The sequence below is a fragment of the Delphinus delphis genome, chromosome 3 (genome assembly GCF_949987515.2).
Source record: "Delphinus delphis chromosome 3, mDelDel1.2, whole genome shotgun sequence".
Classification (NCBI taxonomy): Eukaryota; Metazoa; Chordata; class Mammalia; order Artiodactyla; family Delphinidae; genus Delphinus; species Delphinus delphis.
The window spans coordinates 28,593,026-28,618,909 of record NC_082685.1 but is presented as its reverse complement, the minus strand read 5'-3'; the positions used below and the strand labels follow the sequence as shown (position 1 = coordinate 28,618,909).

Genomic DNA, 25,884 nt, shown 5'->3' with positions numbered 1-25,884 from the left:
CTATTCTAATAATCACTGTCTGTGTGACCTGAAACAACTGACATTATTTCTGTGCCTCAGTTTTCTCATCTCTAAAATAGAGGAATTCTTAGTATCTACTTATAGTAGATACATTTTGGGGGGTATGGCATTCTCCTCTTTTCTGTAACAGTTCCTCCCTCTTCCATTAGGGAATCACCCCTCCCCACTTCTGAGTCCAAGTGGTCTGGCCTCACGGGCAGAGCTATGGACCAGGTCTGCCCAATCGGAGTCACAGTGATTGGTTTGAGGTTGAGTATGTGACCTAAGTAGGCCACTGAGAGATATTTCTGGGGCTTTCCTTGGAACTACTAGGACAGAGACAGTTTCATTTTGAGAGGCAGAAAGAGATGCATTTCTGACAGGACCACTGGAGTACCTGCATCCAGCCATAGAATCTGATACTTACTACTGCATTTTTCAGTTACCTGCATCGATAAATTCTCTTTTTCTGCCTAAGGTGGTTTGAACTGATTTTCTTTCCCTTTAGTCGGGAAGGGGTCTAATATACTGCTTCCTAAGCTAGGATTTAAAGATACAATGCAAGTGGTTCAGCTGGTGCAGGACGCAGTGCAGGGCCAGCACACGTAAGCCCTCACTCGGGTCAGCCACGATTATCGCAAGCATCGTCGTGACTCCTTCCCCTCTGTGTTCTTGGACATATTTGGGGGCATTCCTCTCAAGGCGTTACCCGCTTAGAGTAGAAGCGTGAAGGTATGCAGCCCATCATCCCAAAGGAGCCCCGTGGAGGATTCCAGGAGACACACTGAACTTTGCCAGAGCTGCCCTGTGTCCATCACCTCTCGGCCCATGTCTTTCACGCCACCCCACTCATTAATTCTCATCCCAGGCCTCTCTGGGCAAGGAAAAACACACTCCATTTTTAAAAAGGCCGTGTCCCCCCCCCCCCCCCACCCCCAGTCTTCAAGAAAAGTCTGAAATGAGAGGCAATAAAAATAGATGATAACCTACGACGGAGCAGGATGGAAGGTGGTAGAACACTGGGCTAGAAGCCAGGAGACGTGGGTTCCAGCCTTGGTTCTACTCCCACCTTACGACTAGTCGGCAGCATCTCCTCCTGTTCTCACACCCAGAAGCCACATTCCAGCCACACCTGGAGCTTCCTGTACATCCCCCCCTCCCCCCCCATGCACATGCCCTTCCTGACTTCCAGGCTTCTGTCCAGTGCATTTATATTTTCCCTGCCTAGAATGTTCTTCACTCCCATCCGTATTTGGGTAACTCCCTCTGGCATCCCAGACTCAGCCTTGGGAGCAGAAGTTAAGTGCAGTGATTCTGAGAGGAAACAGTCTTGGGTTCAAATCCCAACTTCACTCTCTCCTCGTTGTGTCACTTTGGGAAAGCTACTCAATCTTGCCAAGCCTCTGTTTCCTCATCTGGGAAATGGGGATAAGGGTGGTATATTCTTCATAGAATTGATGGGAAGAGTGAATATGACAATGTAACTAAAGCAGTTAGCCCAGTGTGCGGTGCACAGTCAAGGTTTAACAAATGTCAGCAGTGATAACTATCTCTCAAAGTCTTTTTGATGGCCAGCACTGGCCTCCATGCCTCTCACTCGTATTCCTATGGCCCTTTCACACGCATCACCCTGTACTGTAGTTGTCTGTCTATTTCCCGTTCTAGACCGTGTGCTCTCTGAAAGCGGGAACTGTGCTACATTCACTATTTGTGCCCCACCCGCGGCGGTATTTAGCAGAGCATTTAGCTCACGGTGGGCATTCAGGAAAGGATGAAGAAGTGAACGATGTTGAGCAAGTCGGTAAACCTTTCTGAATCTGCCTCCTTGTCTTATAAATGAGTGGTTTGGACAGGGTTTCTGAGACTCACTCCCCACTTCTAAAATTCATAATTAAACTTTTTTTTTTTTTTTTGGTGGCACAAAAGGGCCAAACCGGGACCACAAGGAGTCACCTTTTGGCTCACCAGAGTCGCCTGATGTTCAACAGCTGGTCAAAAATGGAATGGGGCTGTCTGGGAAGCGAGCGAGCTCTTAGTCTCTGAAGGTAATCCAGCAGAAGGGCAAATGGAGCCCTTTGCAGAGATGCTGTAGGGAGGGTCCATGCAAGCTGCTGAGCAGTGGGGAATAGCCGCATGTGCATACACAGCAAGCACAGTCTTATTTCAGGGAACAGGAGCTAAAAAAATACGGATGACGAATGATAATCCCGCTCGCTCCCTCACAAGCACACACTGACACAGTCCTGGCGCTAACTGATTGCAGGTGGCCCTCCTGCAGCTGGGGCCGGGGGGTGACAGTTGGGACCACACGCACACCAGGCGTGTGGCTCGGCGCGGGGCAAAGATCAGGGAACACACAGATCCCCGAAAAAGGACTAGAACGTCCAGGAGGATGTTCTCTTCCGGCTATTTTTAGATTAGGAGTGAGGTAGGAGAAGCACATTTTCACACAAAGTTTTGTTCTCAAAGCTCCTTGACCAATATCCTGTCTCTGAAATGTATTCATATCCATCCACCAACACACACACACACACACACACACACACACACACACACACACTCTCTCTCTCTCCCCCTCCTTCTCTCTCTCCTTCCTAAATGTCAGGTCTTTCTTGCTGCTTTCCAGAACACTTTTTGGCCTTTGTCTGTGGCTGAACCTTGCTCTTATCCTCCTTCCTCACCCCAAACTGCCAGCATCCCTGGGTCTCCGGTCACTTCTGAAATTCTAATCAAACTAGTGAAACCAGTTAGAAATGAGAAAAGAATATACGAATGACCACATGCAGTTACAGGTACTGCCATTTCTGATTTCCAAAATCCTGTTTTGCTTCCCAACCGCCCACATTATAAATATGTTACTGCCTTCATTCATCTTTAACTCTGTCTTCATTTATGACAGAAATGATTTGATATTAGCCGTTAGCTACCAATGTTTCTTTTCATTTATGTGCCCATGTTCCCTTACAGTCCTTCTTCATGGTTATCAATGTTATAATTGATATGGTTACAGTTACTAGATAGCAGTGTGGAAACCTGTTTACCACATAGTGTTATGTGGAAAAATGAACCTAATTTGTATATATGTTACAATTGTACATATATACAGTTATAATTGTAACAATATACAAATTAGGTTTATTTTTCCACATAACACTATGTGGTAAACAGGTTCCCACTCTGCTATTAGTTTTCCTCTTTCAATAATTGCACTTCATCGACTGGTTGCATCACGCTTTACTTAAATATTTCCCCACTGTGGCCTTCTGGGTAATATTTAAAATTTAGGTTAAAGATAACAGTGCAACCAAGCTCTTAATGCAGAGAACCTTTCTCTCGTTTTGGATACCCTTTCGTAAAAATTCCTACATGTGCAATTACTGGGAGAAAGGATACAAATACCATAAAAGAAACGCAGCCCATAAACATTTTAATTTTTCCTGCCTTGGCCCTTATGCAGAAAATGGTTGCTCCCCACTGAGGTAGATAGTTGGAATGAGGGCCTCTAAGATCCTCTTTTATCTACAAGAGCCCATGATTCTAAAATGATGATGCGAAAAGCCTACTCACTCTGAATTCAAGAAGCAAGCACAAGTGTGTTGGATGTTTTATGTGGACTCCTGGTGAACTAATGACAGCACTGGTTCTGGAGTGACACCAACGAGGTGCTGAGGAAGGAGGAAATCCTGGACAGGGGGGTGATGTGCACCCCACCACCCTGGTAGACAGACAGATGGACAGGCAAACGTTCTCTTTCTCCCTTCCACATGTTGAGCTGTCCCAACCAGAACTACTCTAATTATGAACATAGGCACACGGATCCCATTGAAATGGCAGGTCACACCCCCTGGCAGCCAAGCTATGCCCAGAACTGGAAGACTGGGATGGGGGACAATAGATTGGGATTGAGGGGGGATGGCGGGGGGGGAGGCAGCAGATCCAGCCTCAGCCAATGAGATGAGCCCATCTCCCATGGTGTTCAACTCGAAACAGGGAAATGGGTTCTGCTGATGTTTCCATTCTCGAGCTCCCCAGAGAAGATAGATAATAAAATAAGTGACAGTAACAGATTGCACACTGTCAGCACGGGTACTTCTTTGCCCCCCACAGAATTGATTTTTAATAACAGCACAGATGACATGTGGCGGGAGCTGTCGCTGACACTGGTGTTTTGTGGGCCTCAATAAATCACATCAGCCTGGAGGCTCCGAAATGGACCTGCTCATTTGGTGCTGTTTGCCGACCGTAACTGGGTCCTGGGAAGGATCCCGGGGCTCTGAGTCAGCAGGCTGGATTCTGCAAGCTCCTGACTGCTGAATCTTGGGCCAGCGACTTCACCATCTGGGTCTCAGTTTTCCCATCTTTAAAATGGACATAACCCTCTCAACCACACAGCATTATGAGGCAATGACCGTGAAAAGCCCCATAAAATATGTTTTTCACTATTATAGTCATAATGGGCCAGAAGGGAAAGAAGTTGATAGGTTTGGGGGCAGAGTGTCTGGCATCTCTGTTCTCATGGGAATATCATTCCAAGGATCCTCCCTTGCCAACAAAATAGGTGCAAGATGGGCAGGCAGAAATATCAGGTGACAGTGGGCCCGGGGTTGGGGTGGCAGTGAGGTACCATTCCTGCTCTTGCAAGTGCTCATGTGAGAACAGTCACAGCAAATGAATATAAAGTGTCTACCATGGGCCAGAGCTGTGCTAAGTGCTTTACGTACAGTATCTCATTTAATCCTCATAAGACCCTGTGAGGCCACTACCATCGTTATCTGATTTCATGATGAGAAGACACACAGCTAGGGAGGGGCAGAGCCACGCCTGGAAAGCAGGGGACTCCATGGCTATCTTGCCTTTGCTCAGAGCTCATCTGCCTCAGTTGGCTGTCCACTCCCCTTGTGTAGGCCAGGGCCAGGCGGGTATCATAAGGTGACAAGAGATGGGTGGGTGACGTGGAGGCTGCAGACTGCAGAACTCTGTTCAAAGGGGCAGGATGGCTCAGCCCTGCAGGAATGCAGAGGGGAGCCCTGGGAGGCCAGGTCTCTCCCTTTTCCAAGAGAGTGTAGAAATTGGGATTTATATGAGAAACCTCCTGATATTTAAATGTTGGCAACTTATTAAAACTTTAAGGATGCTTTATGAGTTGACTCGGTTGTGAACGGATGGTTATGTGTGTGCCCTGGCCGCTGGCTTCCAGCTTGGGCTCTCCGTTGCATGAGCCTGGTTTCCTTGCAGAGGTTCACAGTGTTAACATTGCCCTTCTGAAGCCAGAGGGACCACTTGTGATGTACTGATCATCAGAAGAGCGGCCAAGTGCTGCACAGTGTGCTCTGCTAGGGTGCAGAATAGAATTGCACAGAATTGCAGATCCTAATCCTTGCAAGGGATGTGCTATGGGTCCCATTTTGCACATAAAGAAGTGGGAACTCAGAGGAGTTAGTGATGTGTGCCAGGTTCCACAGAGGAAGTGAGCCGGAGCAGGGAGTGACTGACTCTTAAGTACGAGCTTTCTCCGCCCCACTGAGCAAGTTAAGAGTGTTGGGTTAGGGGAGGGACACATGGCGGGTAGAATGGGCTTTCAGCAAGGAAGAGCAGGCAACAGGAGTTCTCAGTCCTGCCTGCTGTTACCCAGCGAAGCATAAGTAGAAATCAGCACACTAGGGTACTCACAGCACTCGGAGGGACCGCAGCCCATTGAAGGAGTGGATGGGGATGCATCGCAGCCGGTTGTAGCTCAGGATCCTGTGGAAGAGGACACACAGGCTCTGTTGGTTCTTCCTATTCTTAGCTGCTGATACATGCATTGTCCACACTGGACCAGTCAAAGCAAACGGTTTCTTTACCCTCCCAATTTTAATAGACTGACAAAAAGCATCCTAGGGATAAGGGAAAGAGAAACATTCCCCATCACTCCAGGAAGCTCACTGGCTTCATTTCCCAGTTTCCTCATATGTTCCTTAGCAGGCTGGCTCCCTAACCAGCTTTGCCATCACCTCCGTCCATTGTCAGATGGTGAGTGCCCACAGTATACAGAGCTAATGGGAAATAAAGGGGTCTGAGCAAAATATAATTGTGTAGGGAAACCCTCACTGGGAGAGAAAATTCACAAATCACAGAAGGTATTCCAAAGAGGGACTTCTTCAGAAGTAACTAGGTGCCAACTCCTCCCTCTCTAACTGCCCCGACAGTGGAGTTCTGACCTACTCTGTTTTCCTTCTGATGATTAAGGTCTGCCCTGTGCTGGGTCAGCCACAGCCCTGAGGATCGCTAGAGCGGAGCATGGAAGCCTGAGGGGACAGAGGAAGGATGCACTTAGTATCAGGCCCATGTTAATCACAGCAGCTCACTGTACTCACAGGGTGGAGAGGTGAGACATGTTACTGAAGGTGTAGTTGGTCAGCGTGCCAATGCTGTTGTTGCTCAGGTCACTAGGAAAAGTAAGCAGAAGGGTCACATTGTACTGTTAGTTGCATCCAGAGGGGGTCATTCCCAACTTTCACACATGCACGCATGCCTGCTATCCATCCATCCACCCATCCGTCTGCCCGTCTGCCCGTCTGCCCACCCATCCATGCAACCATTCATCCATCCACCCATCCACCTGTCCATATGTCCGTCCACCCATCTGCCCGTTCATCTATCCATCCGTCCGTCTGCCCATTCATCTGCCCATCTGTCCATCTGCCCATCTGTCCATCTACCCATCCATTTGTCCATCCACTTATCTTCCCATCCATCCATCCATCCATCCAACCATCCATCCATCCAACCATCTGTCCATCCACTTATCCTCCCATCCATCCATCCATCCATCTATCCATCCACCCATCTGTCCATCTGTCCATCCATGCATCTGTCCATCCACCCATCTGCCCATTCATTTGTCTACCCACTCATCCATCCATCCACTGGTCTGTCTGTCCATACACCTATCTGCCTATCTGCCCATCCATCCATTCATCCACCCCCCCCACCTTCCCATCCATCCATCCACCCCCTCCACCCACCTTCCCATCCATCCATCTGCCCATTCATCCACCCATCCGCCCATCTGTCTATTCACCCATCTACCCAGTCATCTATATATACATCCATCTGTCCACCCATCCATCTGTCTGCCCATCCATCCACCCATCCACTCATCCTCCCCATATGTCCATCAGCCCATCCATCTATCTGTCCATCCACCCATCTATCATCCATCCATCCGTCCATCTGCCACCCATCTGTCCATCTGTTGGCCCAGCTGTCCATCCATCCATCTATCCACCCATCCATCTATTCACCTATCCACCTATTAGTCCAAATGTTCATTTTTTTACTGAAGATTTATTCAATCAGTCATTCCACCAATTGTCGTTCATTCATTCATCTATTTATTCAGCTATTCAAATATTCAGTGGTGTCTATCCATCGATTTGATTCTACCAGCAAAACATAACACATAAGGTAACAATTTCTCCTTGTTGTAGTGCTTTTCCCCCCTGATCAATTCTTCTCCTCATAGCCCCTCCACCGTCCCTCTCTTCCAGCATTCATTTATTCCATCTTATCAGATTCTCTCTTGGGGGAATGAGGTTGGTGGGAGTGTGGTCCTTTGCCAACTGCAAGCTCCAGCTTCTCCCCGAGGATAAATATCCAGGGCAGTGGTTTTCAGCATCAGCTGTGCATTAGCATCATCTGGGGAGCTTTAGTTCTCTGAGGCCTAGGTTTCATGCCCACATATTCCGATTTAATTGGTGTAAGGCAGGCTTGAGCATCAGTATTTAAAAGAAACCCCAAACTACTGTGATATATAATCAGCTGAGGTTGAGGGCCATTGCTCCGGGGCTCCCTGCCCCCTAAGCAGATGGGGCACCTTTCAACAGCACTTGCCCAAGGATCCTGGGTGCCCTCTTGGCAAGGCAGTGAGGGACAAAGCTCAAGGACTCCCCAGCTTCCTGGGCCCCGCCCATGCCCAGCAGCCCTGCTCCTCATTCAGAGGTTTTCCTGGGTTTTGGCCGACTCGGAGCCAGGAGCCGCTCCCACCTGAAAGAACCTCAATTGGAACCAGCTGTTCAGAACATTTTCTGAGTAACTAAAGGAGGAGGAAGAAGAAATGCCAAATTTATGCTTTTGGCAAACCTAAGTACAGCCACAGCTTGCAAGAAACTGAGGGATCTCGGGAATTTAATTGGAGACCAGAAGGTCGGAGGCTCCAAGCCAAGGAGGAAGGTGCCACAGGTGACCAATGAGGCCAGGATCTGGGTACTTCTGCATGAAGTCCTCACTGGGTAAGACCTGGCACATCCAGCCAGCCCATCCTTCCCAGCTGCCTCTTGCCGCTCCACCCAGGGGGAAAAGTGCAGGAATGCCCCAAAGCCTGCAGCGCTGCCCTACCCACCCTCTGCATCAGTTTCCTGCGCTCCCTAACGACAGAAAATGAAATATCCCACCAACGCTGGGCTCCTTACATGAGTGTCAGGTGTCGGAGGGTGGGCAGCTCCTTGGGCACGGCTGTTAAGTGGTTTCCTTCCAGGTACCTGAAAGAGAGGTGCAGAGTCACGTCGGGCAAAGAGACAATGCGCACACTGCCATTACCTCAAGATGCCTCTCCCGACTTCCCAGGCTGGACTGGGTCCCTGTTTTGCTCTCTCATGGCTCTTTTTTCCCCCACTTCAAAGCATATACATTTGTCATCTAATATTTATTTGTGTGATTGTTCAATTAATGACACTTTTCCCCACTAGGCTGCTAAGCTCCATGATGGCAGGGCTCTTGCCTAAAATTGCCCAGGGTTGGAGCCCCCTAAGACTGTGTACAGAGTGGCACACAGTAGGTGTTCAATAAATTATTTCTTGAATAAAGCACCCACTTTATATCCGGCCTGCACAATACCCTTACACGGCAGGGATTCACAGTTGAGAAAACAGAAGTTCAGAGATGTTAAAACGCTTGCCCAAGGTCACACAGCGAGTGGTTCAGTTAGGACTTGAACCCAGTCTCTCTGACTGCACTTTTATCACAGTTCCAAATGGCCTCTATTTAGCTACCAGAGTGTGTGGAGAGCTGAGCCATTAAGAACCCTCATTCCGTGTTGAGTATCTCTGATATGCATCTGGAAACTGAGGAGACGGGGCATGTTCCTGGAGCCCTGTGCTACAGTCCCCAGCAGGAGGACCACATGCAGAACGGGACGGGGTTCAGAATGAGGCCGCACCAGCAGAAGGAGACCCCTCCTGAATGGGCAAAGGCTGAGCCTAGACCTGCCTGGACTGCGGGCTTCTGTGCCAACCTGCTCATCAGACACCCGAGCGTGGTTGAAGATAGAGAAGGAAGTCGTGTTTTGATGATGAATTACAAACGTTATGACTACCCTAAAGAGGGGACACGGGCTGATTCATTTATCCCCACCCCTTGCTGTAGACCCCTTTCCCTAGGCTGCCTGTTGCTCTCAGGACAAAATAGCAAAATCTTTAAGATGGCTTTAAGGTCTGCTCTCATCTCCGGGGTGAGTCTCCCTTGATATAAAGCTCGCATAGCTTCCTCTCCCGTAACAGTCAACATCCAGCTACTGCTGTTTGTTGGTGCCGTGCCTGCCTCAGCCTCCACGAAGGCAGACCCTAGGTCTACCTTTTTCTAGCTGAGGGCTTCTTAAACTGTAATGTACATATGAATCACCTGGGATCTTGCTAAAAAGCAGATTGTGATGCAGCAGGTCTGCCATCAGGTTGGAGGGTCTGCATCCTTGATGGGCTCTTGGGAGATGGTGGGGCTCATTCGTGGTCTACAGGCCACATTTTGAGCAATGAGGTGCTGGCACGACTGCTGGCATCCAGCAGACCCAGCACAAAATGACTGGATGGGATGAAATGGGTTAAAATACGATATGGGTGAGTGTGTCACAACAACCGAACCAGGCTCAGCTTTAGGGACAACTTGTCCTTATCTTACCTTAAAGGTAAGGCATTGGGCATTACCTTAAATTAAGGCCAAGTGACTTTATTCCCTTGGCTGGCCTGAGGGATCCTCGTGGCACAGAACATTGGGCAGGACCCCACACGGCCTCTGGTTGCCGTGGCATGTTGGATTAATGTCCCCTTTGGTCCTCAATCTTTGTTGTATACGTATTGCTCTAAGAACTATGCTAGATGCTGGGGGAGATACAAAGATGAACCAGACCCCATTTCTGCCTTCAGGGAGCTTGACCATCTGGCTTAAAATTCAGCCGCGCACACGCGTTTAGATTATGCCCTCAGGCAGAGGAGCTAAGAGAAATGTATTCACTGATGTAGTCATTTATTCAGGCAGAAATATTTATTGGGCAACTGCAATGTGCCAGTACCGTATATACTGGTGAATAAGATAGGGGTGGTGCCTATTTTCTGGCATTTAAAAATCTAATGTGTGTGTGGGAAGGAAGAGGGAGAAGGGAAGGAGGAGGAGAGAGAGAGAGAGAGAGAGAGAAAGAGAGAGAGAGAGAGAGAGAGAGAGAGAGAGAGAGAGAGAGAGAGGAGTGAGAGTGAGGGAGAGGGAGAGGGAGAGGGAGAGGGAGAGGGAGAGGGAGAGGGAGAGGGAGAGGGAGAGGGAGAGGGAGAGGGAGAGGGAGAGGGAGAGGGAGAGGGAGAGGTGAGAGGGAGAGGGAGAGGGAGGAGAGGGAGAGGGAGAGAGAAGGGACACCACATAAAGTAATATAACTTACAAATTGCAATGTGTGCTTCGAAGGAAAGGAACAAGGTGTAGTGACAGACAATGCCCAAAGCTTCCTGCAGAAAGATGTAGCCAAGGAGGAGATGCAGCATAGGAGACTGCAGCCTGGAGAGGGCCCTGAACTTGAAGGAAAGGCTGGGGAGGCCAAAGTCTGGTGGGTGAAGAGAGGACAGTGGGAGGTGGGGCAGATCACACTGTGGTCAGTTCATTCACCTGTCAGAATGGCTATTGTCAGAAAGGCAAGAAACAACAAATGTCTGTAAGGATGTGGAGAAAAGGTAGCCCTCGTGCACTGCTGCAATGTAAAATGGTGCAGTCACTATGGAAAACAGTATGAAGTTTCCTCAAAAAACGAAAAATTGAACTACCATACATCCAGTAATTCCACTTCTGGGAATTCATCCAAAGAAAACGAACACACTAATTTGAAAAGATACATGTCCACCCCCAGCTTCCCTGGTAGCGCAGTGGTTAAGAATTCGCCTGCTAATGCAGGGGACACAGGTTCGAGCCCTGGTCCAGGAAGATCCCACGTGCCGTGGAGCAACTAAGCCCGTGTGCCACAACTACTGAGCCTGCGCTCTAGAACCCGCGAGCCACAGCTACTGAGCCCATGTGCCACAACTACTGAAGCCCATGCGCCTAGAGCCCGTGCTCCGCAACAAGAGGAGCCACCGCAATGAGAAGCCCGCGCACCGCAACGAAGAGTAGCCCTTGCTCGCTGCAACTAGAGAAAGCTTGTGCACAGCAACGAAGACCCAACACAGCCCAAAATAAATTTATAAAAAAAAGATACATGTACCCCAATGTTCATAGAAGTCTTCTTTAAAACAGCCAAGCCATAGAAGCAACCTAAGTGTCCATCAGTAGATGAATGGATAAGGAAGATGTGGTATATATACAATGGAATACTACTCAACCATAAAAAGAATGAAATTCTGCCATTTGCAGCAACATGGATGGACCTAGAAGGTATTATGTAAGTAAAATAAGTCAGACACAGAAAGCCAAATACTGTACGATTTCACTTAAATGTGGAATCTAAAAACCAAAATAAAGCAGAAACAGACTCCCAGATACAGAGAACTGGTGGTTGCCAGAGAGGAGGGGGCTAGGGGACGGATGAAATAGGTGAAGGGGATTAGGAGATACCCATTTCCAGCTATAAAATAAATAAGTCACGGGGAGGAAATGTACAGTATAAGGAATACAGTCAATAGCACTGTATATGATGATGGATGGTAACTGGTCTTATTGGGGTGATCATTTCATAATGTATAAAAACATTCAATCACTATGTACCTGAAACAAATACAATATTATACGTTAACTATAACTCAATTTTAACCCCCCCCCAGACTCCCTAAAAAACAAAGTGCAAGGAGAGGCCATGACTGCAGACAGGTGCAGGGGCCGCGTTGTGGAGAGCTTCCTGAACGCCTCTCGCCCGGCATCACCTGCAGGACATTTACATTTTGTGTGGACACTGGCCCTGCCCCTCATCAGGTGATGGCGGGTGGAGGCGGGCAGGCATCTGAGGGGAGGCTTCCAGCTCTCTCCGCTGGGCAGGGAGGCTGCAGGCATGGTGGGATTCCGAGGTCTATGCAGGCTGAAGGAGGGGAGACAAGCCGTGCTGGGCCGCCACCTGGTCACCTGCAGGAAGTGCTTTGTGGATGAGTGGCATGGAGGGAAGCTGGGAGGCAGAAGCTGGATGAATGAGCAGGGCTGCTGGGGAGGCGCTGGTCCAGAGAGCATCTCTGCTAGAGGGAGACTAATTAACCCCAGAGGAGGGAGCAGCCTGAAGGAGTCTGGCCTCAGCCTGGCAGCGCTCTCTCACCCTCTTCCGCTTCTCATTCTCTGACTCTCTCTCGTTTGTTTGCTACAATTACTTAGCAAACTTGAGGCATCTAAGCTGAAACCCAGAACAAAAGAGCGAAACCCCAAGTCTCCTTGCTGGAGTCTTTTCAGAAGACCCTGTGGCAAGTACATCGGAGGGTGGGCCTATGGCTTGGGCTTGCTGTGTGGCTTGAGGTATGTTACTCAACCTCACAGACAGCACAATGACAAGGACAATAACAAAACCAAGACAAAATTCACCGGCATTAGCTGAGGTGTACATGCCAGTGCTTTGGGAGAAAGACTCTGGTCTGTTATCTCCTTTAATCCTCTGGCGTTGGGGGGTGTATTTTGCTGGGTATATTTGTCCATTTTGTTGGCAAGAACACTGAGGTGCAGAGAGGTATAAACAGTGAGCTCAGGAGCTGGGACCTAAACGCACATCTGTTGGACTCCAGAGCCCGAGAAGTCAGCCCTCACTAGAAGGTAAGCTGCACGCAGCTGGGTGTTTTGCCAGTTTCGTTTCCTGCTGTATCCCAGAGCATAGTATGCTCAGCTCATGGTAGGGCCTCAAATATTTGTTGAATGAATGAATGAATGTGGTGAAAGGCTGTTCACAGGACCTTGGATTAAAAAGACAAAAACCTGCAGTGGTGTCAAGGAGTGCCCTTGGCCTGGCCTAGCTCCATCTGCAGGGCAGGCCGTGCTCCACAAATGCATGCACTTGCAAAACAGTTGAATAAATGCACAAATGACCACTGGGATTCAGGGATGCTAACAGCATCCTCATCTGACACAGGGAGGTTCAGGACCCTGGAGGATGGGCAACATGACACAGATGATTCTGCAGCCTCTGGAGCCTACCATGCCAGGCACCCTGGGCTCTAGTCTGGCTCTGGTTAGGACTATGCTGATTATATCGGCCTCTCTCCCTGCTTAAAATCCTTCCCTGTCTTCCACTGCTTGTTGGAGAAGGGCTACCCAACACATGCTCAAATCCTGCAAAGCCTTCTGTGGTCTGTCCTGTACCAGTCAGGATTCTCCAGAGAAACAGACCAACAGGAAATACGAATATATTACATATACACATATATTAATACATACACAGGGGGAGGGGAGGGGACGGGAGGGGAGGGGAGGGGGAGGGGAGGGGGAGGGGAGGGAGGGGACGGGAGGGGAGGGGAGGGGGAGGGGGAGGGGAGGGGGAGGGGAGGGGGAGGGGAGGGGGAGGGGAGGGGGAGGGGGAGGGGGAGGGGGAGGGGGAGGGGAGGGGGAGGGGGAGAGAGAATTTATTCTAAGGAAGGTCAGGCAGGCAGACTTGAAATTCAAGCAGGACTTTTATGTTACAGTCAGGAGGCAGAATTCCCTCTTTTCCAGGAAACCTCAGTTTTCTGTTCTTAAGGTCTTCAACGGATTTTATGAGGCCCACCTCCACATTAGAAAGGGTGATCTCCTTTCCTTCAAAAGCCAACTGACTGTAGATGTTGATGCATCTACAAAGTAACTTCACGGCAACATCTAGCTCATGTTTGCCCAAACCACTGGGCACCACAGCGTGGCGGAGTTGACACACGAAATTAACCCTTGAAGTCCCTGCCTGCCTCTCTGGTTCACCTTACAGCAAACTCTGCCTTGACCTCTGGTTCCACCTCCAGTGACCTGACCCCTCCTCGAACGCCCCATGTTCCGCTTGGTACGGGGGCAGGTCTTTGCACCCACTGGTTCCTCTCCTCCCTCCCTGTCTAGTTACCTCACATAGATGCTCAGGCCTCTGCTTGAGCATCGCTTCCCTGATACCATCCCCCGCACCCACTGGGGACATCCTTTATGTGAATTTGTGATGATGGGGCAGAACCATGTCTGTTTTGCTCACTAGAGCATCCTTGTACACTAGCGGGCAACAGTAGATGCTCAAGAAGCATCGTCTGTGTGATGAAGACCCCAGAACTCTCCAGGTGCTGTCGCACTGGGCACTGCAGAGCCAAGTGGGAGCTGCGAGGGAGCTGCTTTAAGTGCAGAATGTCCCTGGCGACCTGGCATCGAGGCTCAGAAGATGCGGAATCAAAAGGTTTCACTTCAGAAATGCAGACGCGGCTGTGTGAGAAAGCGTTCTTTGTAGGAAGCCCTTCATGAACACTCTGAACTCCAACGTCGCCTCTAGCCTGCAGCCCAGGCCCCGGAGGGACCCTTTCAGAAGACTGCACTCTTGCCCTGCCAGCCTTAGAACTACTAGAGCATTTCCAGCAGGTCAACCTTTGTGTTGATCTGCATTTAAATGCTCTGTTTCAGCCCCAGCGCAAGCACACGAGGACACAGCTGCCTCACATGAAAATCCACACGGAGCGTTGAATGGATTGTTCCCCATTTCTGTTTCGAGCTTTGTGGTGCTGACGAGGGCCGCACAAAGAATTCTTCGACCTACTGAATGGTGAAGGAGGCGGAGAGCAGCCACCTTCCAGGAGCCCCAACTCCAAGCCAGGAGTCCGACTGGGGGCCTGGGGTGATGCACGGGCAACTCTGGAGTCAGGCAGCTGAGCCTCATATTCAGGTTCCACTAGCTAATAGCTGTGTGACCTTGGGCAAATTAATTACCCTCTCTGAGCTTCTGTTTCCTCATCTGTAAAATGAGGTTGATAATAATCACCACCTTGAAGTGATTATGAAGATTAGATGGGACTTTCTGTGGAAAGCCTTGGAGCGGTGCCTGGCTCTAATATCTTTGAATTATTCAATACAGTTTGAATATATATATACATATGTATATACTTAACCTCTCTGAGCCTGCATTTCATCTGTTTACATGCGCAGATACACTCATACATACACACACATGCACACACCCATCTCCCCACCCCTTCTCAGCGAATTAAACTTAATTTTGTTTTGTAAGTTGGCAGCTCTGCCCGAGATAACTAATGAAGCCAAGGGAGCTGGAAAGCCAGTGCTGGAAACACTGAATCTGGACTCAGCCAGTGTCCCTGAACAAACGACCTCCAAGCCCCAGTTTTCTGGGCCTGCCAAGCTTTCACTTTCTCTGGCGTCTCTTTTCTTGCCTCCCTCTGCCCTCCCCAGATACTCCCTCTCCCCTCCAGGAGATGGTTTGGGAACAGGGGTGAGGGCTGCCCTCCTTGGCGAGCTCTGGAACCCACGTCTGGCACAGGGAAGCACCATCATTTCCAAAGCAGGAAATCAGGTCTCCTCCCAAAGCCCTGAAGTTTACCTTATAATTACGGCCAATTATCTTTGTCATTTCAATCTGTGTTTCGCGAGCTTTGGGGAAAAGCGTCCGAGGGCCTGTTTTCATGGCACTGTCTTCTCTTTGACACGTGACACTTGGCACTCAGCCCAGGAAGGAGGCATGTACCTGGGTCATTTCCTGCAGTCCCCACCCCAAGCCCAGCCCAGCCGGGAAAGGGCGTGGAGCTCATCACCCTGCTGCTGATGCACATCTCTGAGGGCACGGCCCCAGCCCAAACCCAGGGCTGACAGACTTTTTAGTGACTATCCCGACTTTTCCTTCTTTCACTTGGGTTGGCAGCCCTTGTTACAGCCTCGCTGAGTGTCAGGAGACGCCGGGAGCTGTAACACATACCCAGGAACCTCTCAGCCATTCTAGACCAGAGCGTGGTCAGCTTCCACCCCATGAAGCACTGGCAGAGCCAGAGGGCATGTGCTAAGCTGGCCCAGAGGAGGGGGTGTGCCTGGGGTCCGGGCAGAGAGGGCCAGAGTGAGAGGTGGGCGGTGGCGTGCCCCGGCCGGGCCCTCTGGGTTTCCGGCAGCCCCTCTCCTGGCTCTGCCCCCTCCCAGCACAGGGCCTCAGCTCGGGCAGCCTCCCTCCCTTCCCATCATCCGCTCCTTGCCCTTTAGATTCCAGCTCCACCCCCGCCGCCCTCCCCAGAGCAGCTTTCTCCAATCTTCACATCGAAGTCAAATCTCCCTACTTTCGGATGTCATAGCAACCTTGATTCCTCTTTGTAGCGCTTTTCACGGCTGTCATGTCACATATGCCTCTGAGATGATCGAGTGAATGTCAACCTCCCCCACGAAACCGTGAGCCCACGCGTGGAGGGGTCATGCCTGTTTTGTGTACCGCTGTCTCTCCAGTGTTAGCAGAGTGCCTGACGCAAGTGGCACCCACCAAATATGTGTTGAGTGAATGAACGGGAGACTGAACGTGGCTCGCATGCCTGTGCCAGTGCGTGGCGCTTACCCGGCCGCAGCTGCGCAGCTCCTGGGACATTCTCGAGAGGCCGCCCTGCCTGTGGGACTCTTTGAGCTTCCCCGGGGGCAGAAATAACGTTTTATCCACAATAGTAAGAGCCCTTCAGGAAGAGAAGGGCCTCTCTTTCATTTAACTGGGAGCTTCTGGGGCAGAAGGAGCCCCTGAGGAGTTAGTGTCAGGAGCTTGGGCTATGGAAGAAGAAGGCTCCTGGGTGAAGAGTGAGCAGAACCCAGAACTAAGGTCTCATCTGTAAAATGGGTGTTTTTAAGGTAGAACAGGATCCTATTTGTAGAAGCGCTTGCTAAGCCACAGTGCCTGTGGGCCCATGTTTTGACGATTATCCTGTGCTGTTTCTGGTGTCAGACTGAGGGACTATGTGGGAATCTAGAAGGCACGGCGCAGAGCAGGGGACTGGGGGTGATAGAGAAAACGAGACAACCGCCCTCCCACTTGTACTCTATAGATACTCGTCACCTGCCAGGCAGAGGCTTGGGGAGGGGAGCTTCCTGTCCCCGTGTGCAAGCTGCTGCCTGCCCCCTGCTGAGGCTCTGACACCACCTTGCTGGGACCCATTCAGGTAGGGCATCCCCAGGCTGTCTTGCTTGCAGGGGTGAAGTGTGACGGATGCCCGTAGTGGCGGGATTGCGGGGTGTCGGTGGTGGTGGGGGTACTTACAGCTCCGTCACGTCCTTGGGGATGCCTTTGGGGAGGGTGCGGAGCCCCTTGTTGCTGCATCGCACCACCGTCTCCATGCAGGTGCACTGCTCGGGGCAGCGCGGCCCCAGCTGGCAGCTGCTCTCATCATTGCCTGTGGAGAGCCGGGGAGTGAGCATGGCGCAGGGCTGCGAGGCCCATTCCCCGACCCAGCTGCCTGCAGGAAAGGGAAGCTCTCCGCTTCGAGCCAGAAGTGGGAATGAGGAGCTTGCTGGTCTTATCCGTGGTTGGAAGGGAAAGAAGATGCACCTGGGTTGGGGAATAGGGCTGCCCATCTTCTACCACATTTAACATAAAACAAAGACGCTAAAAACTTGATTAACCAGGTGTTAGATATGGAAGAGGTTACTGTTAACCAGATCTGGATAAGCCAAATTGACTGAAGGAGTGGTCAGGGTAGGGACAGGGCCCTATCTACTCCCCTCCTTCTCCCTCTCTCCACACCTCCCACTATACAATCCCCCTGGCGTGGTCAATGTGTCCCCAACCCCCCATTATACCTTAACCTCAGTTAATCTACAAACCAGTTCATCCGTCTCTAGATAACCTAAAGTTGACCAAGTAAAAACTGTGCTGGTTTGAATTTATGCCAACAAATATGCCCTCTGGAATCCTGACACTCAAAGACTTGAATCTTCAGGTATTCGTACTGCCTAGCCAGTGACAGGAATTTCCCAGAAGCTCATCTTGAAGTCTGTTTCTCATGAGCACATACTCTCAGCCTCATGATGATGCAGGCAGGAAAACTTCGGCCCAGGACTCCCATGTACAGTTGTGTAGGTAGCGTACTGCACAAGGGTGCCCCACCATCTAATGGGCGCCAACCTCACTGTGGATACGGCAGATTAAGATATTTGGTACAACAGTGTCTTCACAGATGGCTGTAAAGTACCTCGTTTTAACGAAAGCAGTACATTATGACAGATTTCTGACTGATGGAGGTCAAATGTCTGTAGAAAGAGGCACCTGTTCTTAATTTGCACGACAGAGTCATGTGGGCTAGAAGCAGGCCTGCAGAGCCCTCCAGAGCTCGGGCTGCATGCTGAGGGCAGAGGAGAATCAGATCTCGGGGGGTCCTGACCTGCAGTTACCGCCTGCCTGCACCTCTTTTCTCTTGTAGCGTCCTTGTCTTCCCAGGTGTTGCTCCCCTGCCCCGCCCCCAGCCTTCTTACCTTCACAGGTGAAGTCCTGGATGGCCACGTCCTGGATGGGAATCTCCTTGAGGAAGAAGGGCTTCTGGCACCGGGGGTTCCCACTTACGATTCGCCTCTTCCTCAACCACTTGCCGAGCCAGGCCAGGTGGCAGTTGCAGTTGAAGGGGTTGGACAGGAGGTTTCTGGGAGGAGAGAAGGGCCCTCTCTGAATGGTTAGCCTCTACCCTGTCCCGTGGGAGCCGGTCCTGGGATCCAGGTCTGCAAGCCTAGGGCCTGGCTCTCCAGGCAGGTCTGCTTCCGGTTCAGGGGAAGGAGAAAGTACGAAGGAGGTAGAAGGTCTGGGAAAAGGAAGGCGGACTCTCTTCTAAAACGCGGTGGCAGTCTTTGCAAGGGTCTCATTCCAGACCTCCGCGGATGGATACAGTCGCCATCCGTCCTCTCCTTTGTTTGATGAGCCCCAGCTGTGTGAACTGCCTCAATTCCTCCCCAGAGATTTTCTTACACTTAGAGCCTTCACGTGTGCTGCTCCTCCCGCCGGGGATGAATTTCTCTACGGGGTGCCTGGGTGGCCCCTCCTCTTCCTTCAGCCCTCAGCTTAAATGACCCCTCCTCAAAGAAGCCCCTCATCTCAAGGGAAATGAAAAGTTCTGCCCTGTCCCGTTCTCCCCCCTCATTCCCCTTCATTTCCTCCACAGTATCCATCCGAGCTGGGAACCCCTCCCTCCTTGGACTCTCAATTCCCGGAGGGGAGGGACCAGGTCTGTCTGTCCTGCTCTGTGTCTCCAGGAGCTAGCAGGACATCGGCATAGGCACTTTATACGAATCTGTCAGATGCAGTGATGGGACAGGTGGAGGGATGAGGACAGCTATCACTTTCTGAGGGTTTTCTAGAGGACAGGAACTGGGCTGAGCGCTTTATAAATCCACTTTCTCATTCAGACTTGTCACAGCAACCCTAGGAAGGAGGGGCCAGTATTCTCATCTCACAAATGAGGAATTTAAAACTAAGGGAGGTGACAGAAGAGGGCTGGAGAGCCCTAGAGGGGCTGCGGTTTGACATGGCAATTAAGGTCTCGGGAGTCAGTCCTTCCTGGGGTTGATTCTGGCTCTGACACTCAGTAGCTGTGAGAAGGTGGGCAAGTTCCTTCCCCTGTCGGAGCTGGTTCCCTTCATGCTTTGTGACGCTAGCCCTCTTGGCATCGTTCGTGTCTTTGGATTCCCAGTGCAGAGGCATCCAGGAGGGGTGAGAAGTGGGCTGAGATCAACCAACCCACCCATGCTAGTTCTAACCCACTGTCCTCTATCTTCATGTCACTCATTCATTCAACTCAACCACTTATTCAACCATTATATAACGGGCTTAGTGCCAGGCTCAGGTGTAGGCACTGAGGATAGAGGCGTGAACAAAACAGTCATATATCCCCGTACTTCATCCTTCTGGAACGTATGCTCCAGCTGATGGGAGGCAGACAATATGTAATTAACAACAAAAAGTACAGTATGTTAGGAAATGGTCAGTGCTATGGAAAAAATTAGAAGAGCAAGGCTGGAAGAACTGGGGGTGATAGCACAGGGGTGGAATGGGGCTGAGGCAACTGACATTTGAGCAAATAATAGGAGGGGAGGGAGCCAGGGGGAGGGCTTTCCAGGTAGTGGGAACAGCCAGTGCAAAGTTCTAAGGTGGAAGTGGGCCTGGGGCGTGCGCAGAACAGTGAGGTCAGTGGGGCTGGAATGCAAGGAGGTTCTGAGGGGCTAGACGTGGGGCCTTTAGGACGTTCTGTAACTTTGGCTTTTATCGCCAGTGGGGTGGCTGTATGGGAGCATGACCACGGGCAGCAACAGGAGATGCAGCAATGGCCTTTCTCTTCTGTCTTCCCAAGGGTCTTTGGAGAAGGGAAGGGAAGGAAAAATGAACCACCAACTAAGGGTAACAGAGCCCCACAGAAATACTATGAGAAACCGTAAAAGCTAACATGTGCTGAGTACTTCTTATATCTCAGGCCCCTGCTGTGCATTTTACCAATATTGACAAATTCAGTCCTCATGACAATCCTACGAGGTGGATTATGAGAAGGGACAATTCAAGCACAGAGAGATGAAGTAACTCTTCCAAGACACACAGCTAACAGGAGGTAAAGCCAGGATACGGACCCAGAAAATCTGGCTCTAGAGCCCAAAGCTTTCACCATTATTCTAAACAGCCTCCCTTACCAATACAGTGAATATTGTGGGCAGAGATATTCGTCCAGAAAGCTAGATTCTAACTGGTTCTGACACACGTTTAAGCAGTCAGTGACATCAATTTAAAACCCCCGTCACGTCATGTCACCGGCCTGCTTAAAACCTTCTGTGGCTTCCTGATGTGTTTTGGATAAAGACCAAAATGGCCCACGGCAGTCCTGTAGCCTGGCCCTGGTCTCCACCCCAGCCTTGCCCACTCTGTACTATGACCACATTGGACTTTGCTCAGTCCTGCATATCTGCTCTGCTTCAACCTAGCACAGGGCCTCTGCACGTGCTCTTCCCGCCGAAAGAAATACACTTCCTGCTTTCGCAAACAAGCCAACTCCCACTCACCTTCCAGAGCATAGCTCCAGTGTTCCTCGACAAAGCCTATGTTAGGCTCTCACATCACCGTGGACCTCCCTTCTGTGGCAACTCGCTATGCTGTGAGCTCCAGGAAGGAGGGTCCACGTCTGTGACTCCTCAGTAGCAAATGGTGCCTGGCACATGGAGGGAGGCTGCCAAGTGTTTAAGTTGACAGATGGATAGATGACCTTGGGCCAAATATAGTAGGGTGCTGTGAGAGGAGAGGTCTGCAGGAGAGGAGCCCTGAATGAGTGCGGTCCAGGGGGACTTACATGGTGGACAGGGAGACGAGCGTGGTGAAGGCTCCGGGGGTGATGGTGGTGATGCGATTGTCGTAGAGGGACAGCAGCCTCACTGAACTCAGGCCAGCAAAGGTGTCATTGCTCACACAGCTGATGAGGTTACTCCTCAGCATCCTGCAGGGAGAGGGGTGGGGAGAGCGAACACGGGTGTCATCCTTTCCCTCCTATAACTGCCACACTGGTGCGTGTGCGCGTGTGTGTGCGGTGGGATGCTTCTGCCAAATCCAAGCTCAGACCAGTCACGTTGCTGAGGTTTGTCCTGTGACAGCTGGGCCTGGGGCCCCCCTGGGGCCACCTGCAAACGTGTATGCACATTCTGGGCTGCAGACACTGTATGTACAGAAGAAGCAGGTGTCATGCGTGTGTATGTGTACATATGTATGTCGTATGGTGGTTAGTGTATGTATGTATATTTGGGGGAGGAGAGGGAAGAATCAAGATGTGGCTGTGGACAGACATCAGCTTGTGTGTGTGCTTATATGCACATGCTTGTCTGTGTATATCCACATGTTCCATGTGTGTCTATATGTCATCTTCATGTACATGTGTAATGCCTATGTTTGTGTACATGTGTGAGTGTGTGCCTGTTTCTGGTATGAATCTACACCTGTGTATACACTAGGGCTAGTGTCTTTTAGTGTCTGTGTGTGTGTGTGTGTGTGTGCGTGTGTGTGTTGGGGGGAGCTTAGCATGCTACGTTCTTTCCCATCCAGGGCTTGGAAATGTCTAATGTCTCTCCGGCTCCAGGATTCAGCAGGCCAGGACAGCACCCGGGCCTAGTCCGCCGCCCGCCAGCCCTCACAGCCCCTCTGATGCCCCTGCTCTCCCATCTCCCCCCCTCTGGCCTTGGCCCAGGCCCTGGGAACTCACAAGGTCTTGAGGCCGCTGAGGCCACGGAACACGCGCCCATGCACCGTTTCCAGCTGGTTCCCCGTCAGCATCAGCTCCTGCAGGCTGGCCGCTCCGTCGAAGGCACCCTCTCTCACCTCCTTGATCCTATTGTTACTCAAGTTTCTGGAAGGAGGGGACAGAACAGGTCAGGACGCAGGGAGGGAGTGGCTGGCCCTGCAGCCAGCTGGGGACTCCGAAGTGCCCCCTGGCCCGAGGACTGGCTGGTGAAGGCTCCACCTTGGGCTTCCCGATGTTTGGTCTTCAGCACCTGTGCCTCAGGAAGCAGGGAGCCCAGCACCCCCACGGGGTGTGGATGGGTGGACTACCTGTGTGAAACAGACTGTGTAGCATTTGAAGTCTTTCAGTACAATTGTCTTTTCAATGCCCCGGGGACTGGCAGGTTTCGAATGGTTCTCAAACTTATTTTCTCTCTTCCACGGATACCCTCACTGAGTAGTGATTCTCAACAGGAGAGCTGGAGGAAAATACAAAACATGCCTGCTCCCTACGGGGTGAGGCATTTGTAGAATCTTCGACGCTATCACCATCTGAGATCCCTGATATACATGGACCCTTTCTAGTTACTACAGTTTCTGCACTTATTACGTACTAGGCACCACGTGAGGGGTTTGACCAACAGAATCACATCAGATCCTCCAAACAACGCCCATCAGATGGGCATTACTTTTATCATTGTCCCGTTTTACGGATGAGAAGACTGAGGTTCAGAGAGACTCAGTAACCTACCCACAGTCACACAGCTGATAGCACTGGGATCGGAGACCATGCTTTTGGGCCCATAGAAAAGCCTCCAGTGAACCGCTTTTCCCAAGTGAACGTTCCTTTGACGATGTGGATGCCCATCCCTTCTATTACTGCTCTGCAGAATTCAGGATTTGGAACGTGGTGTTTTCCTAAGTGGGCTCGGTCCTTTCAAGTCTCGGTGCTGCCATTTCCAATACTGCCCTCGAGCCCTGAGAGCGGGCTCTCCCCTCCGACCCCCAGCCACCGCGCGGCAGGCTGGATGGGATAACTGAGCAGCAAGCACGTCCTGCAGAACTGTAGGTGCTGCTAGCGGCCGGGGGTCTCCACAGACCACCCAGATGTTCAGGCCTGAAAGGTAGCCCCAGCTGGCTGGCTGGAGCAGAAAGTGATGGAGTTACAGAAGCTGAGGGAAGAATGCAGCTTCCCCAGCAAACATCCTGGGGGGCCTTGTTCTGTGAACAGGAGACCCGTCGGTGGAGACACAGCTGCTAACTGGCTGAGCACCCTGAGCTTGTTAGAACTGAGGGCTCAGGAGAGATGGACCAGCTGGCCCATTGTACTGCTGGACATACTGAGGCCCAGGGAGGGGAGGCCACTGCTCCTGGTCACAGAGCACTGAAAGGGACATAGCGCTCCATGAGTCCCTGGTACTACTGCTTATCTCAAGTGCCCTCCTCGTGCAGCTCTGGCCTGACTCACGCTCCCCTGGGGGTGAAGCCTCCTATAGGGATGGTTCAGAGCAAGTAAAGTTCAACTGGGCACCCAAGGGCTCGATACAGGTTGCCTGCCTGCCCTCTTCCCAAATAGGGACTGGGTGTGCGGGGGTGGCAATGCCCACACCTGCGGGCAGGTGTGGAGGAAACAGTTCCCAGCCTCGCATTGTCTGCTCCCTCTGTGCTCCTGGTCACGGCCTTCCTCGCCTCCCTCCTCCATCCTACTGAGAAAACAGGTGCAAATACCCCTCAGAATCCCTCCCCTGAGATCTGACAGAGCTGGGAGATTCTCAAACTGGATTTCTGCTCCCTGCCTGACTCTCTTGCAACTCAGCCGGTCATCTTATAAATCCTGGTTAGCCCTGGTCCACAATAACTCGGAAATGAAGGCAATACACAGGGGAGACTGCAAATTACCCCCAAGTTCGACATGGGAGGAGAGAGAAAGACTTTCCCAGCAGCTATAACTCATCCAAATGCTGGAGCTTCTCCTCCAGCTCAAAAGAGTTAGGCTTCTTGGGGAACTGAAGTACATGGGGTGGGCAATGAAGATGAGTTATAGCAGCTAGAAGAAGTGGGAGGTTCCCATTTCCTGACATCTTTTTCTTTAAACGAGCAGAATTAACATCACATTACTGTAAGGTTTGCGAACTGGATTTCCTCGGGCTGGGAGAATGGAAAACATAAGGAGCGTGAAGAAAGGGGATAGAATTTTCCAGAAGACCAGGCTGCTGATCTCTCTCCATCCATCAAAGCACCACACAAAACTGCAGGCAGCTTGGGTCGGAGGACAGAGAGACAGCAGCTTGGGGCAAGAGCTCCAGACACAAAAAAAGGGTTTTGTAAGAGCTCCGTCTTATTCTCAGAGCTGTATCTTCCTGCAGATGCCCCCAGATCCCAGGAAACCTCCAAACGCAAAACTAAGGGCACTGAGCCTCTCTCCATTTTTGTCTCTGCAGACCCACCTGAAGGATTACTGCTTCATCATGGCTTTGACTCCAGTGAGGATGGGAATCTCACATCTGAAAGGACCCAGCCTCAGACACGCCCACCCTAGGCCAGGGCTGGCTCAGAGCGGTCCACGGCAGTACTAACCCAGTGCTCGGCCACGCCGCCTCGGCACACTGCTGGGTGTATCTTTCAGAAACTGTTCTTATTGTTCCCAAGAAACACCGAGGCCCCTGGAGGCTGGGGGATTCATCTCTGGAAAGCCTGAGTTTGAAGAGGCGAGCCTGGACTTCTTCTAGGTCCCTGTCTCTTCAGGTTTGTAGGACAGCCCATACATAAACTCTGGCAACAGAGAAGCATCTGTAATCCTGTTTAAAAGTCCAGTCCTCAATGGAAATACAGTTGGGAGAGAGCTAAGCGGAGTTTTCTGGAAGCCGAGGATACTGGGTCATGATTGAGCGGCACACTGGCACCCTGTCAGGTCGGGGAGGTCCTGTCTACCTCCCTTATGGACCTCTCCGGCCCCCTGAGGTGGAAATTCTACTTCGAGCTGGGGTTACAAGCTCAAACGTCCACAGGGTCCAGGCAGGTGACCTAAAATTGGAAGCAAGCCCAGTGGGGACGGCAGTGATCAGGAGAGCACGTGGCCCAGCTAGGGGGCAGCCGTTCCTCAGCTCAACTCGACTGGAGCCGTTTGGGAACATGGGCTCCGTTTTGACAGATCCTCTGATCTTCCCAAAGGTGCTAGAAATCCGCATTTATTTTTCTGTGGAAACTCCTGATTTTTAAAAGAGGGCAACTACTTCTTATTAAAAACACAACCATCATGGACCTAGAGTCTGTCATACAGAGTGAAGTAAGTCAGAAAGAGAAAAACAAATACCGTATGCTAACACATATACACGGAATCTAAAAAAAAAAAAGGTTCTGAAGAACCTAGGGGAAGGACAGGAATAAAGACGCAGACGTAGAGAATGGACTTGAGGACACGGGCAGGGGGAAGGGTAAGCTGGGACGAAGTGAGAGAGTGGCATGGACTTATAGACACTACCAAATGTAAA

General features: G+C 51.0%; 1 protein-coding gene across 1 annotated transcript in view; it reads right to left on the bottom strand.

The window, feature by feature from the left end:
• SLIT3 (slit guidance ligand 3) overlaps positions 1-25,884 on the bottom strand; it is a 609,828-nt gene that overhangs the window by 58,841 nt on the left and 525,103 nt on the right. The window contains exons 17-23 of the mRNA XM_060008410.1: positions 22,377-22,520; positions 21,477-21,620; positions 18,634-18,797; positions 17,423-17,555; positions 8,454-8,522; positions 6,357-6,428; positions 5,671-5,742 (exon numbers count right to left, since the gene is read on the bottom strand). Of these exons, the coding sequence (XP_059864393.1) occupies positions 5,671-5,742; positions 6,357-6,428; positions 8,454-8,522; positions 17,423-17,555; positions 18,634-18,797; positions 21,477-21,620; positions 22,377-22,520 (798 nt within the window). The remainder of the gene's footprint in view (positions 1-5,670; positions 5,743-6,356; positions 6,429-8,453; positions 8,523-17,422; positions 17,556-18,633; positions 18,798-21,476; positions 21,621-22,376; positions 22,521-25,884) is intronic.